Source organism: Bubalus kerabau, chromosome 11 (genome assembly GCF_029407905.1).
Source record: "Bubalus kerabau isolate K-KA32 ecotype Philippines breed swamp buffalo chromosome 11, PCC_UOA_SB_1v2, whole genome shotgun sequence".
Lineage (NCBI taxonomy): Eukaryota > Metazoa > Chordata > Mammalia > Artiodactyla > Bovidae > Bubalus > Bubalus kerabau.
The window spans coordinates 9016760-9030237 of record NC_073634.1 but is presented as its reverse complement, the minus strand read 5'-3'; the positions used below and the strand labels follow the sequence as shown (position 1 = coordinate 9030237).

Genomic DNA, 13478 nt, shown 5'->3' with positions numbered 1-13478 from the left:
CTTTTTCTTTTTAGCTTAAAGAAGTGCATTTAACCTTTCTTATAAGGCTGGTTCAGTGGTGGTAAAGGCCTTTATCTGTTGTTTGGAAATGGTCTATCTCCCCTTCAGTTCTGAATAATAACCTTTCTGGGTGGAATACTCTTGATTGGAAGTTTTTTCCTTTTAGCACTTGGAAAGCATCGTGCCACTCCCTCTGGCCTGCAGTTTTTGCTGAAAAATCAGCTCAGTCTTATGGGGGTTCCACTGTACATAACAACATTGTTTAACAGACGGAAGAGAAATATTCCAGATGATCTGATACCACATCAGGTGATACAGGGATGAACAGTATTCTAGAAGATTACTAAACCTGGAGTTTTCATTGCAAAAAACTGATCGATATGTAGGTATTGGTCATTTTACTCAGCTAGTTGCACTAATTGGACTTCCAGAAGACAAATTCCTGGAAGAACATTAGATCCATTAGGAAGAAGCATCAAAACCAGCTACTGAGAATGATGTATTGGAATTGGTAAATGAAGACAAATGACTGAGGCATTGGAGGCTTCCTGTAGGAGAGCCTGCTGAGAGTGGAACTGACAGCATGGGCTCTGTCCCTCCTGGGAACTCCAGGATGCAGGGAATACATTGTCAGGCTCGCAGAGCAGCTCCCACAGGCGTCCCTGCTGCTCTGGATCCATGTGAAGGGATGTTTTCAAAATGATGACTCAACTAAAATTGGAGCTGCTTTAGTCTTTGTGTTCAGCTTTAGGTGAAGAAGTAGAGATTTCTTCCTGAGGTTGTTTACATGCAAGAGTGCATTTGCTGTTCAAAAGAAGAGTTTTTTCAGGAGTTGAGTTAGGTGGCTCAGTGGTAAAGAATCCTCCTGCCAATGCAGGAGACATGGGTTTGATCCCTGATCCAGGAAGATCCTACATGCCTCAGAGCAACTAAGCCTCTGTGCCACAACTGTTGAGCCCATGCTCTAGAGCCCGGGAACTGTGAATACTGATCCCACACACCACAGCTACAGAAGCCCATGCGCCTGGATGGAGCCTGTGCTCTGCAACAAGAGAAGCTACCACAATGAGAAGCCCGTGTATAGCAGAGTAACTCGCCACAACTAGAGAAAAACCTGTGCAGCAGCGAGGACCCAGCACAGCCAAAAATAAATGTCTTTTAAAAGTTGAGTTAAAAAGAAAAATGTTATAAATGATTCCAATTTACTGTTTATTAAAAACAGTTTTATTTTGCTGCGCTGCACATCGTGCCAGATCTTAGTTCCCTGACTGGGGATCAAACCTACACCCCTCTGCAGTGGAAGCACCGAGTCGTAACCACTGGACTGCCAGGGAAGTCTCAAAGGTAGTTATTTTAAAAAGGACTTAAAATGTTGAAAACCTGAGTGAACTTCATTGAGAATTGGAAGATCACATGAAAACATGAATGTGCACTGACAAAGTATGGATTCAGAGCAGAAATTCATCTTAGAAAAATATGAGGTTATAAATGCTTCATTAATGATGTTTCATCAGTATTATAATTTGAATCCTCAAGCATAATTATAGACTAAAACAGCAATATCTATATAAATGAGTTTATATCAATATCTATATAAATTTTTAAATACATGATATGAAAAAGTGTTGGCTGGATTGAAAATTCACTCATATAATGGGACCTCCCTGATCAAGGAACTAGATTCTGTGTGTTGCAACTAAGAGCAAAGATCCTGCATGTTGCACCTAAGACCCAGTGTAGCCAAATAAATACTAAAAACAGGAAACCAAAATTCAGTCATATTATCAAAAAAACTCAGATTTGTTAGTAAGGGAGAATCATCATACGCTTGAAGTAAAACAGAAACATTTGAGCCATTCAAATTCTCAGTACTGGCAAGAAAGCAGTTTCCATGAAGTACAGCAACGTGCCATTTGCTTCTACCTTCTTGTCCAAATAGTTTCTCAGTGATGGTGATAGTCCATTTGAAGAGGTTATTATTTAAAAAGCCTAATCAGGAATTGCATGGAGACATTTCAGTATAATATTAATATGAAAACTAATACTAAAAAGTCCTGAGCGTGCTAAGATTTCAGTACCATTTGACCCATTTTGTTACTTGGCAAAATGTATTTTGTTCCATTGCCCTTGATTAAAGAGTGCACCTTGGAAGTTCAAGTCCATTGACAGAATGGCTCCACTTTCGAGGTCTGTGCAGTACAACTGAAAATATACTAGATCTTTGCAAGGTGGCTATGCTCACAGCTCTACCACCAACACTGAAATACACTAAATCTTTGCATGACGTTGTCTGCTTTGTCCAGAGTACCTGCAGATAAGACCCATAAGTACTGATATGAATATATATGGGCTTCCCATATATATTAATGGATAGCTCAGTGGTAAAGAATCCACCTGCCAGTGCAGGAGATACAGGAGACCCGGGTTCGATCTCTGGGTTGGGACGATTCCCTGGAGTAGGAAATGGCAACCTACTCTAGTATCCTTGCCTGAAAAATCCTATGGACAGAGAAGCCTGGGGGCTGCTGTCCACAGGGTCACAAAGAGTTGGACACGACTTTAGTGCCTGAACAACAACAACTACTGATATAAAACCATAGATTTCATGGAATATTCACTGTGGATGACAACCTTAGTAGTATTATGGAATGGGAAATCATGTGTTTGAAATTATTATCAAGACACATGGCATGTGACAAGTACTCTTTGTCTAAGAAAAAAGTGGCACCCAGGTCATGTCCACCATATTGGTTCTTGACTTTTTGGTTAGCCTTTTGTTCTGGTTATACTAAGAAACTATACTGAAGAAAAGGCTATAATCTCCTGCCCTTGAGAGTGTGCTGATATGTACAAATACCTGTTGGAACCCAAGGGACTGAAGGATTGTTACACCACTCTAAGGACCAGATTATTAATGGGCATGACCCAACTGGCCTACACGAAGCAGGCTTATCAGTTAACGTGGAAATATGTGAACTAAATGATGACTCCAGTCATGAAAGATCAAGAACTGCCCCCAGAGACTGAAGCAGTCAGTCTGAAGACTCAGAGTCTGAAAATGGATGCTGTACTATGGAAACTTGCAAAGGTCAACTCACAGGACCCAGAAGTGATAGTTTACATCTGATAACTTGGGCAGTACTGATGCCAGCTGCATCAGAAATGATACCAGGCTCATTCAATTTGGTGACAGACAGCTGAGGCTAGATGTAAGTCTGATCTTTGGATTGGGATCCTGAGTTGAAAATATCACTTGAGGGTTTTGAAAAATATGAATAGTGTAGAATATAAACCTTCTAAGGAACATTTTGTGAAATTAAAAGATTACATAGAACTTCTTATAATTTTATTTATTATTTATTACTGGCTGTGCTGAGTCTTCATTGGTTTTGCTTGGGCTTTCTCTGGTTGTGGCAAGCAGGGGCTACTCTGTACTGCAGTGTACCGGCTTCCATCTCAGTGGCTTCTCTTGTTGTGGAGCGCAGGGTGTGGGGCACTCGGGCTTCACTAGTTCCAGCTCTCGGGCTCTAGAGCACAGGCTCAGTAGTTGTGGCTCACAGGCTCAGTTGCTCCTCAGCACTTGGGATCTTCCCAGATCAGGGATAGAGCTCATGTCTCCTGCATTGGCAGGCAGAATCTTTACCACTGAGCCACCAGGGAAGCTCCTCCACTGAACTTTTTAAAAGAGAAAAGCTAGTTGCTTAAGACCCCTGATATTATGCAAACTGTCAAGGAGCCACTAAGATTGGATTTGTGGTCCCAGTGAGTGTTCAGTATGCATCACAGCTCAGGAGGTTTTCTGGATTATATATCTGGGACACAAGTTGGAGAGTTTGGTTGATCTTCCTATCCTACTGATGACTTGGGTATACTGGAATTCCTAATTGATCCAAATGCAAGTCTATGCTGTTAGAAGTTGATTGCTGTTTCCAGCCACCGTGGAGAGGTAGAGGGGGGTACTGTTTGGCTTTTTCAAGAAGAAAATATGATGGAAAATGGTATTATTATTTAACATTTTATTTTGTATTGGTTGGTGTTGTTCAGTTGCTCGGTTGCATCCAACTCTTTGTGACCCCATGGACTGCAGCACGCCAGGCTTCCCTGTCCTTCACTATCTCCTGCAGTTTCCTGAAACTCATGTCCTTTGAGTCGGTGATGCCAGCCAAGCATCTCATCCTCTGTCGCCCCCCCTTTTCCTCCTGCCCTCAGTCTTTCCCACCATCAGCGTGTTTTCAATGAGTCAGCTCTTTGAATCAGATGGTCAAAGTATTGAAGCTTCAGCATCAGTCAGTGAATATTCAGGGTTGATTTCCTTTAGGGTTGACTGGTTTGATCGTCTTGCTATCTGAGGGACTCTCAAGAGTCTTCTCTAGTACCATAGTTCAAAACATTAATTCTCTGGCCCTCAGCATTCTATATGGTCCAACTCTCACATCCATACATGACCAATGGAAAAACTAGCTTTGACTACACAGACCTTTGTCAGCAAATGATGTCTCTGCCTTTTAATACACTGTCTAGGTTTGTCATAGCTTACCTTCCAAGGAGTAAGTGTCATTTAATTTCATGGCTGCAGTCACCCTCCACAGTGATTTTGGAGCCCAAGAAAATAAAGTCTCTCACTGTTTCCATTGTTTCCCCATCTATTTGCCATGAAGTGATGGGACTGGATGCCATGATCTTAGTTTTTTGAATGTTGAGTTTTAAGCCACCTTTTTCACTCTCCTCTTTCACCTTCATCAAGAGACTCTTTAGTTCCTCTTCTCTTTCTGCCATTAGGGTCATCTGCATATCTGTGGTTATTGATATTTCTCCCCCAGCAATCTTGATTCCAGCTTGTGCTTCATCCAGCCTGGCATTTCGCATGATGTACTCTGCATATAAGTTAAATAAACAAGGTGATAATAGACAGCCTTGACATATTCCTTCTCCAATTTTGAATCAGTCTGTTGTTCCTGTCTGGGTCTAACTGTTGCTTCTTGCCTGCATACAGGCTTCTCAGGAGGCAGGTAACATGGTCTGGTATTCCCATCTCTTAAGAATTTTCCAGTTTGTTGTGATCTACACAGTCAAAGACTTTAGTGTAGTCAATGAGAGAGAAATAGATGTTTTTCTGGAATTCTGTTACTTTTTCTATGATGCAATGGATGTTGGCAATTTGACCTCTGGTTCCTCTGCCTTTTCTAAATCCAGCTTTTACATGTGGAAGTTCTCAGTTCACATACAGTTGAAGCCTCACTTGAAGAATTTTGAGCATGACTTTACTAGGGTGTGAGATGTGTTCAATTATGCAGTAGTTTGAACATTGTTTGGCAGTGCCCTTCTTTGGGATTGGAATGAAAACTTACCTTTTCTAGTCCTGTGGCCACTACTAAGTTTTCCAAATTTGCTGGCATATTGAGTGCAGCACTTTCACAGCATCACCTTTTAGGATTTGAAATAGCTATTTAAAATAGCTCAGGAATTCCATCTCCTCCACTAGCTTTGTTCATACTGATGCTTCCTAAGGCCCACTTGACTTCCCACTCCAGGATGTCTGGCTCTAGGTGAGTGACCACACCATTGTGGTTATCTGGGTCATTAAGACCTTTTCTGACAGTTCTTCTGTGTATTCTTGCCACCTCTACTTAATCTTTTCTTCTTCTTCTTTTAGGTCCTTGCCATTTCTGTCCTTTATTGTGCCCATCTTTGCATGAAATGTTCCCTTGGTATCACTAATTTTCTTGAAGAGATCTCTAGTTTTTCCCATTCTATTGTTTTTTAGTATTTCTTTGCATTGTTCACTTAGGCTTTCTTATCTCTCCGTGCTATGCTTTGGAACTCTGCACTCAGATGGGTATATCTTTCCCTTTCTCCTTTGTATTGTAGCCGAGCACAATGTCGTGATAGTTTCAGGTGGACAGCAAAGGGACTCGGCCATACATATACATGTATCCACTCTCCCCCAAACTCCTTTCCCATCCAGGCTGCCACATGACACTGTAGGCCCTTGTTGGCTCTCTATTTTAAATATAGCAGTGTGTACATGTCCATCCCAAACTCATTATCCCTCCCCCCCAGCAACCATAAGCTCATTTGGAAAATGGCATTACTTTGATGACTGTAAAGGGCATTTGAAGGCCAAACAGTGTTGAAAGCAGTCTGTGTCCCCTTCTGCCAGAGATAAGCAGCTTTCAGTGGAACTGGTTTCCCCCACAAGCATCCCATTCAGAAAGTGGTGAGATAGCAGTGGTGCTGAGCGTTACAGGGAACGGACGTGCGCCCCGACTAATGATAGTCCTGCAGCCACAGGGAGACGTCTGTGCGGGTGTCTGTCTGTTGAAGCCGTGCGCTTATCCACCCGTCACACAGACATCTGAGATCAGGAGTTTCAGATAACCAAATGCAGATCCTTCATCCAACTTTTAATTTGTGCAGAATGTGAAGTGAGAGACAGTGAAAAAGCATTAATAGGGTTGTCTCTTAATCCATGTATAGTGCTCAACTGTGATTTACAGGTATACTGGAATGCCAAAACAAGATTACATTGATAGAAGTTCATAATTTCATTTTAAAAGGTTGAAAGAACATTTGAGGATTGTATAGATTCTGTGGAGTGTTTGTCCTAATGCACTGTAGCTTACATTTCTGAAAGAGTAGATAACAGGATGAGCGTTTTCCAGTGAGCTCCCAGCCTCCTCCACTGTCCCCTGGGGTCCAGTCCGGGTCCAGGTGCTTAATGCTGAGATGGAGGGGAGAGAGGTTGTCGAGCACTGCTCTGAGGTTGGCTGGCCTTTTCTGGCTCCCTGTCACTATTGATGCTTGACCTACCTCCTCTCTGTGCTCCTGTGTTTGTGTATTAGTTCTTTTGAGAGCATCCTCCTAAAGTGACTTTGGTACACGTTTCTCCTGTCTGATATGCTGAGCTGTTTTGAGGGTAGGGATCTAGTATATGCTTGACATCCCAGTGGCTGTTACCTAGGAAGCAATTTCTATGGTGACTGCCTCAAGTACTATCCAGTGTTTGTAATTTTCCTCCTATTCAGTGTGAGTGGGCTTCCTTGATAGCTAGTTGGTCAAGAATCTGCCTGCAATGCAGGAGACCCCAGTTCGATTCCCGGGTTGGGAAGATCTGCTGGAGAAGAGATAGGCTACCCACTCCAGTATTCTTGGGCTTCTCTTGTGGCTCAGCTGGTAAAGAATCCACCTGCAGTGCAGGAGAACTGGGTTCAATCCCTGGCTTGGGAAGATCCCCTGGAGAAGGGAAAGGCTACCCAATCCAGTATTCTGGCCTAGAGAATTCCATGGACTGTATAGGGGGTCACAAAGAGACACGACTGAGTGACTTTCACTTTCAGTGTGAGTGGACTCTCACATGTGCCACTGCGTAGAATGTTTTGGGCACAGTTGGAAAAAAAGAAATGACTCAATAACTTTGGGTGGGTGGGGAGGGGGGGAGTGGCGGTGACGGTGAATAAAGACAACCCCAGAAACCTACTTCGCAAGCAGGAAGGAGGGTAGCTTATCAAGGCTGTGGTGCCATCTGGTGGCTATTTGTTGGATCACAACAGAATTTTGCCTTTTATTTATTCTCAGTGAATGGCTTCCTGTTTTGAAGTTTCAACATTTAAAAAACGAGGATCCTTCATTTGCAGTCCCTTTTAGAATTTGTTTGGTAACAGCTTTATTGGTTTATAATCCACATACCATAGAATTCACTCACTGGATGTGTATAGTGTCTGATTTTTAGTATACCCATTACAAACCATCATCACAATTTTAGAATATTTTTATCCCCCCAAAAAAGCCTGCACCCTTATTTACTGTCCCCAGGCCGCACGTTTCCCCCTGCTTCCAGATACGTCTGTTCTGGGTTTCTCCTGTAAATGGAGTCACGCTGCATGCACCCTGTGTCTGCCTGCTTTCAGTTAGTATGTCTTCAGGGTTCATCCACGTCGTGACATCAGTGCTTACTCTTTTCAGCAGCTGAATTGCTACTCTGCCGGGTTTGCCGTAATTTGTTCATTTCAATTGATGAATACTTGGTTGGGCTTGTTTGGGGCTTCCCTGATGGCTCAGTTGGTCAACAATCTGTACTTTTTGGCTCTTTGGAACAAACAATGCTGTGAACATTTGTGTACAGGTTCTGAGTGGGAATGTTGTCATTTCCTTTTGATATATACCTAGGGGTGCAATTGGTAAAAATGGCAACTTAATGACTTAATTTTTGGTAACTGCCAAATTGTTTTCCAAAATGGTCATGCCATTTCATATTCACACCAGCAGTGTATTAAGAGTTCTGATATAATTGTAGTTTTGTGTATTTCCAGAAAACTCGTAACAGGCTTTGAATTCAGGAAAGCTGTTTTCAGTTTTTGCTAGAAGTTATCTAAGTATACCATGATGTGCTAATTACTGAGAAAAAATTACATCATCCAGAGGTGTTACTTATTTCTAGAATTTATGTATGTATGTACATATAATTTGAAAAAAATCCATTTTTAGCCACATGGACCTTTTTCTAGGTCAGTATTGGCAGTGTCTTATGAATCTGTGTCATTGCAGTACCTACAGACATCAGATGCTTTTGACTTCTTGGTGTACATAGGGCTCAGACCAGGGAGGACCCTGCAGCCCTCAGACTGGAGGCTTCTAGCTTAGCCTTTAGTTTTCTTGCCTAAAAAGCTAAATTACTGTTAGTTTTGGTTAAGGCACAATAATTTTTCCAATTTTTAAAAATTCTTATGTTTAAAAAGCACTCACTGAAAATGACCGAGACAGCCAGTCACCACTGAAGAACCCTCTGTTGTCGACGTCAAGACCCCTGGTTTTCGGCAAGTCGAATGGTACGTACCTCTTTTCGTTCTTCTGACCAGGCACACCACTGCAGTCTTTCAGAATGGATTTCACAGCTATTCTTAGAAGCAGAGCATCTCTTCCTCTCCCTCCTAGGAGCAGATACTGAGACCACTGCTTCAGAGGCCAAAACCTTGCAAGGTGCAGTGTACTGGGTGACTGCCCTCAATCCTCCCATGTTTATTCCTTTAATATTGCAGGGGTTGCCCTATAACAAGAGGTCACTCAGCTGTCATCATCTGTTTGTGGCCACTTTTTGTGCAAGACCTTTGTACAAGATTGATCTCTGCTTTTCAGTTTGTATGCGGTATTTGCTTAGTGGAGTCCCTTATCCCTTCACCACTCCTTTCCCTTTTCCTTTTGTTTCCATGGAATTTACTTCAGTTCAGTTCAGTCATTCAGTCGCGTCTGACTCTCTGCGACCCCATGGACTGCAGCACGCCAGGCCTCCCTGTCCATCATCAGCTCCCAGAGCTTACTCAAACTCATATCCATTGTGTTGGTGATGCCATCCAACCATCTCATCCTTTTGTTCCTTTCTCCTCCCACCTTCAGTCTTGCCCAGCATCAGGGTCTTTTCCAATGAGTCGGTTCTTCGCATCAGGTGGCTAAAGTATTGGAGTTTCAGCTTCAGCATGTCCTTCCAGTGAATATTGAGGACTGATTTCCTTTAGGATTGACTGGTTGCATCTCCTTGCAGTCCAAGACACTCTCAAGAGTCTTCTCCAACACCACAGTTCAAAAGCAGCAATTCTAAGGCGCTCAGCTTTCTTTATAGTCCCAACTCTCACATCCATACATGACCACTGGAAAAACCGTTTCTTTGACTAGACAGACCTTTGTTAGCAAAGTAATGTCTCTGCTTTTGAATATGCTGTCTAGGTTAGTCATAGCTTTTCTTCCAAGGAGCAAGTATCTTTTAATTTCATGGCTGCAGTCACCATCTGCAGTGATTTTGGAGCCCAAGAAAATAGTCTCTCACTCTTTCCATTGTTTCCCCATCTATTTGCCAAGAAGTGATGGGACCGGATGCCATGATCTTGATTTTTTGAATGTTGAGTTTTAAGCCAGCTCTTTCACTCTCCTTTCACTTTCATCAAGAGGACTTTAGTTCTTCTTTGCTTTCTGCCTTTAGGGTGGTGTCATCTGCATATCTGAGGTTATTGATATTTCTCCCAGCAATCTTCATTCTAGCTTGTGCTTCATCCAGCCTGGCATTTCACAGGATGTACTCTGCATATAAATTAAATAAGCAGGGTGACAACATACAGCCTTGACATACTCCTTCCCGAATTTGGAACCAATGTGTTGTTCCATGTCCAGTTAACTGTTGCTTCTTGACCTGTATACATATTTCTCAGGAGGCAGGTCAGGTGATCTGATATTCCCATCTCTAAGAGTTTTCCGTGTTGTGATTCAGTGAAAGGCTTTGGTGTAGTCAATAAAGCAAAAGTAGATGTTTTTCTGGAACTCTTGCATTTTCAATGATCCAAGTGATGTTGGCAATTTGATCTCTGGTTCTTCTGCCTTTTCTAAATCCAGCTTGAACATCTGGAAGTTCACAGTTAATGTACAGTTGAAGCCTGGCATGGAGAATTTTGAGTATTACTTAGGTAGCATGTGAGATGGATGCAATTGTGCAGTAGTTTGAGCATTCTTTGGCATTGCCTTTGGGATTGGGATGAAAACTGACCTTTTCTAGTCCTGCGGCCACTACTAAGTTTTCCAAATTTGCTGACATATTGAGTGCAGCACTTTCACAGCATCATCTTTTAGGATCTGAAATAGCTCAACTCGAATTCCATCCCCTCCACTAGCTTTGTTTGTAGTGATGCTTCCTAAGGCCCACTTGAGTTCGCATCTCAGGATGTCTGGCTCTAGGTGAGTGATCACACCATCGTGGTTATCTGGGTCATAAAAATCTTTTTTGTATAGTTCTTCTGTGTATTCTTGCCACCTCTCCTTAGTATCTTCTGCTCCTGTTAGATCTGTACCATTTCTGCCCTTTATTGTGCTCATCTTTGCATGAAATGTTCCCTTGGTATCTCTTTAATTTTTTGTACTTAGACTGAAATCTGTATTCTTTCCTTTGTCTCAAGGTGATACAGTTGATTATCAGAAACAGCTGAAGCAGATGATTAAAGATTTGGCCAAAGAGAAAGACAAAACTGAGAAAGAGTTGCCCAAAATGAGCCAGGTATGGACTTTATTCTGTGCAGAGAATTTACTACTTTAGCAAGGGATGTGTTCAGTGGTAAGCTTTTTAATTAAGCCAGACTCCCACCTTACCTCCTAAGCTATAATCAAAGGTTCTTTAAGACATTTTAAACATTGTGACATTTAAATAGGAAATATTTAAATTGTGATCCAGTCAGCTGTTCACATGTTCAGCACTCTTCAGAACAGGATGCTAGCACACATCTCATTTCCTGTTTCTGTATCACACTCATTTACCAGGTTGTGATGCAGATTCATTCCCTGGAGCACTAGAAGCTATTAGGGGGACTGGGGACACAGAATTTTTCACATAAAAAGTGTAGTTTCCTGAAAATCACCAACTACATATTACAGTGTACTGATGTGGCTTCAAGTTCAGACCCCAGGAGTGGGATTTAGCAGTTTTCTTCTTGATCATGAAACAGTGTTGCTCCACTGAGTGGCTTTCCAACATTCATTCTACTCTCTGGATGTAATGTTAAACTTCAGTGTGTCAGTTGTACCTCAGCTATCATGGATATTCCTCTTGAACCTTAAATGCTAAATTAGTAGCTCAAACCATTTTCCTGTTCCTAGAGTGACCCAGAAGCTGAGTCCCACCTCTATTGTAACAAAGATTCTCAATTTGGGCAGGAGTGTGTGTAGCCTGAGAGCGCACAAGGCATCACTGTTGGTATTTCCACCAGATTAACAAGTCTAATTTTTTATTATTATTTCAGTCCTAATATTTAGGCTGTTTCCGAACTTTTTTCTGCTAAAAACTCTAGCCTTCGCATCCTCATAAAACACATCTCTACGCACAGCTTCTGAATATATTCTCACAAGTTGTTTTCCTGGGTTGAAGGGTTTAACATTTTTAATTGCTGCTGTAAAGACAGCTTAAGTCTACCCAGTGTGTGGAAATCCCCTGGACTTGGTGAGCCTTCAAGGACAAAGAATAGCTATTATTTTCTGCTTCAAGGAGTACTGTGTGGTTTTGATCAGAGAACTAAGTGTAAATTTTTAAAACAAAAAACATATTCTAGTTATATTCAGACTTTTTCCTCCTCACATTTCCAGAGAGAGTTTATCCAGTTCTGTAAGACTTTGTACAGTATGTTCCACAAAGACCCGGAAGAGAATGACCTGTACCAAGCCATCGCCACAGTAACGACGCTGCTGCTGCAGATCGGGGAGGTGGGGCAGCGCGGCAGCAGCTCTGGGAGCGGCTCCCAGGAAGGCGGGGAGGAGCTGCAGGCCTCGGCTCCTTCCCCCTCTTCTGAGCAGGACTTGGTGTTTGCCGACACTGACACAGGGCAGAGTCCTCAGGAGTCCCAGGCATTTCCTGAGGAGGCACAAGGGGACTGGACCGTCTCCCTTGAACATATTTTAGCCTCACTTCTGACTGAACAGTCACTAGTCAACTTTTTTGAAAAGCCACTGGACATTAAATCCAAACTTGAAAACGCCAAGCTCAATCAGTACAGCCTCAAGACTTGTGAAATGAGCCGCCCGTCACAGCCTGAGCTCAAGCTGAGCAGCCCCTAGGACAGAGGTTGGCTGAGACCCATCTCCATACCAAAGCAGAGACCAGGTCCCTGGGTGTGGTAAGCCCGGGAAGCCAGGTTTGTTGAGCTCACCGTGGGACTTGACAAGCTGGGTGCACACTGTGGCTGGGGGCACTGATGCGACACCCGCATTTGTTCAGACACTGTCAGCGCTAGAGCCAGTGTTCTGTTCTCAGTTGGAAGCTAAAAAGTGAGAGATGTCTGATACTAAACAAGTTGAGAGAAGCCCAAGCACTCCTCCTTCACTTGAACGGGAGGGACAGAGTTCACCTTTAAGATTTGAGAGCCACTATCTGTGCAATTGTATTTGGCTTTTTTGCACTAATTTTGTTTCAATGCTGGTAATTGAAACCATGTTAATGTATTTGGTTGTATTCACTTTGTGTCCTTCCAAAAAATGTGTACAAACCACGCTTTCAATGTTGGCCTCCAAGTTTTTTTAAAAACAAAATTTTGTACTGACGACTTTTGGTTTGTGTCTGTATCTTATTCAGTGTCTAAGGTTTGGACTGGATACCTGGAGACCCACCCCGCCCCCCGCAATGATGTTCACAGCATACACTCCAGGTAGCCTCCAACCCCACTACCCTCAGCAATAGGGTTTCAAAAGGGAACCTCTTTATGCCATTTAATCCACATCAGTGATGAAACATCATAATCCCCGCAACACCCTGGTTTCAGCCTAATTTAACATAACGTTTGTTCTTTCTTTTAAGAAAGGTTACCTCTGACCTTTAGCTACATGTGGAAATGGCAACCCACTCCAGTATTCTTGCCTGGAACATTCCAAGCACAGAGGAGCCCGGTGGGGTTGCAAGGAGTCAGACAGAACTGAACAACTGAGCACAAATCAGAAGTAAAAACACCTCATCGGATTAC

General features: G+C 42.6%; 1 protein-coding gene across 2 annotated transcripts in view; it reads left to right on the top strand.

Annotated features, from left to right (window-relative positions):
- TBC1D8 (TBC1 domain family member 8) overlaps window positions 1-13062 on the top strand; it is a 139793-nt gene extending 126731 nt beyond the window's left edge. For both annotated transcript variants that reach the window (XM_055539453.1, XM_055539455.1), the window contains exons 18-20: window positions 8736-8825; window positions 10935-11032; window positions 12112-13062. In XM_055539453.1, the coding sequence (XP_055395428.1) occupies window positions 8736-8825; window positions 10935-11032; window positions 12112-12579 (656 nt within the window). In that variant the 3' untranslated portion in view covers window positions 12580-13062. The remainder of the gene's footprint in view (window positions 1-8735; window positions 8826-10934; window positions 11033-12111) is intronic.
- The last annotated feature ends 416 nt before the right edge of the window (window positions 13063-13478 follow it).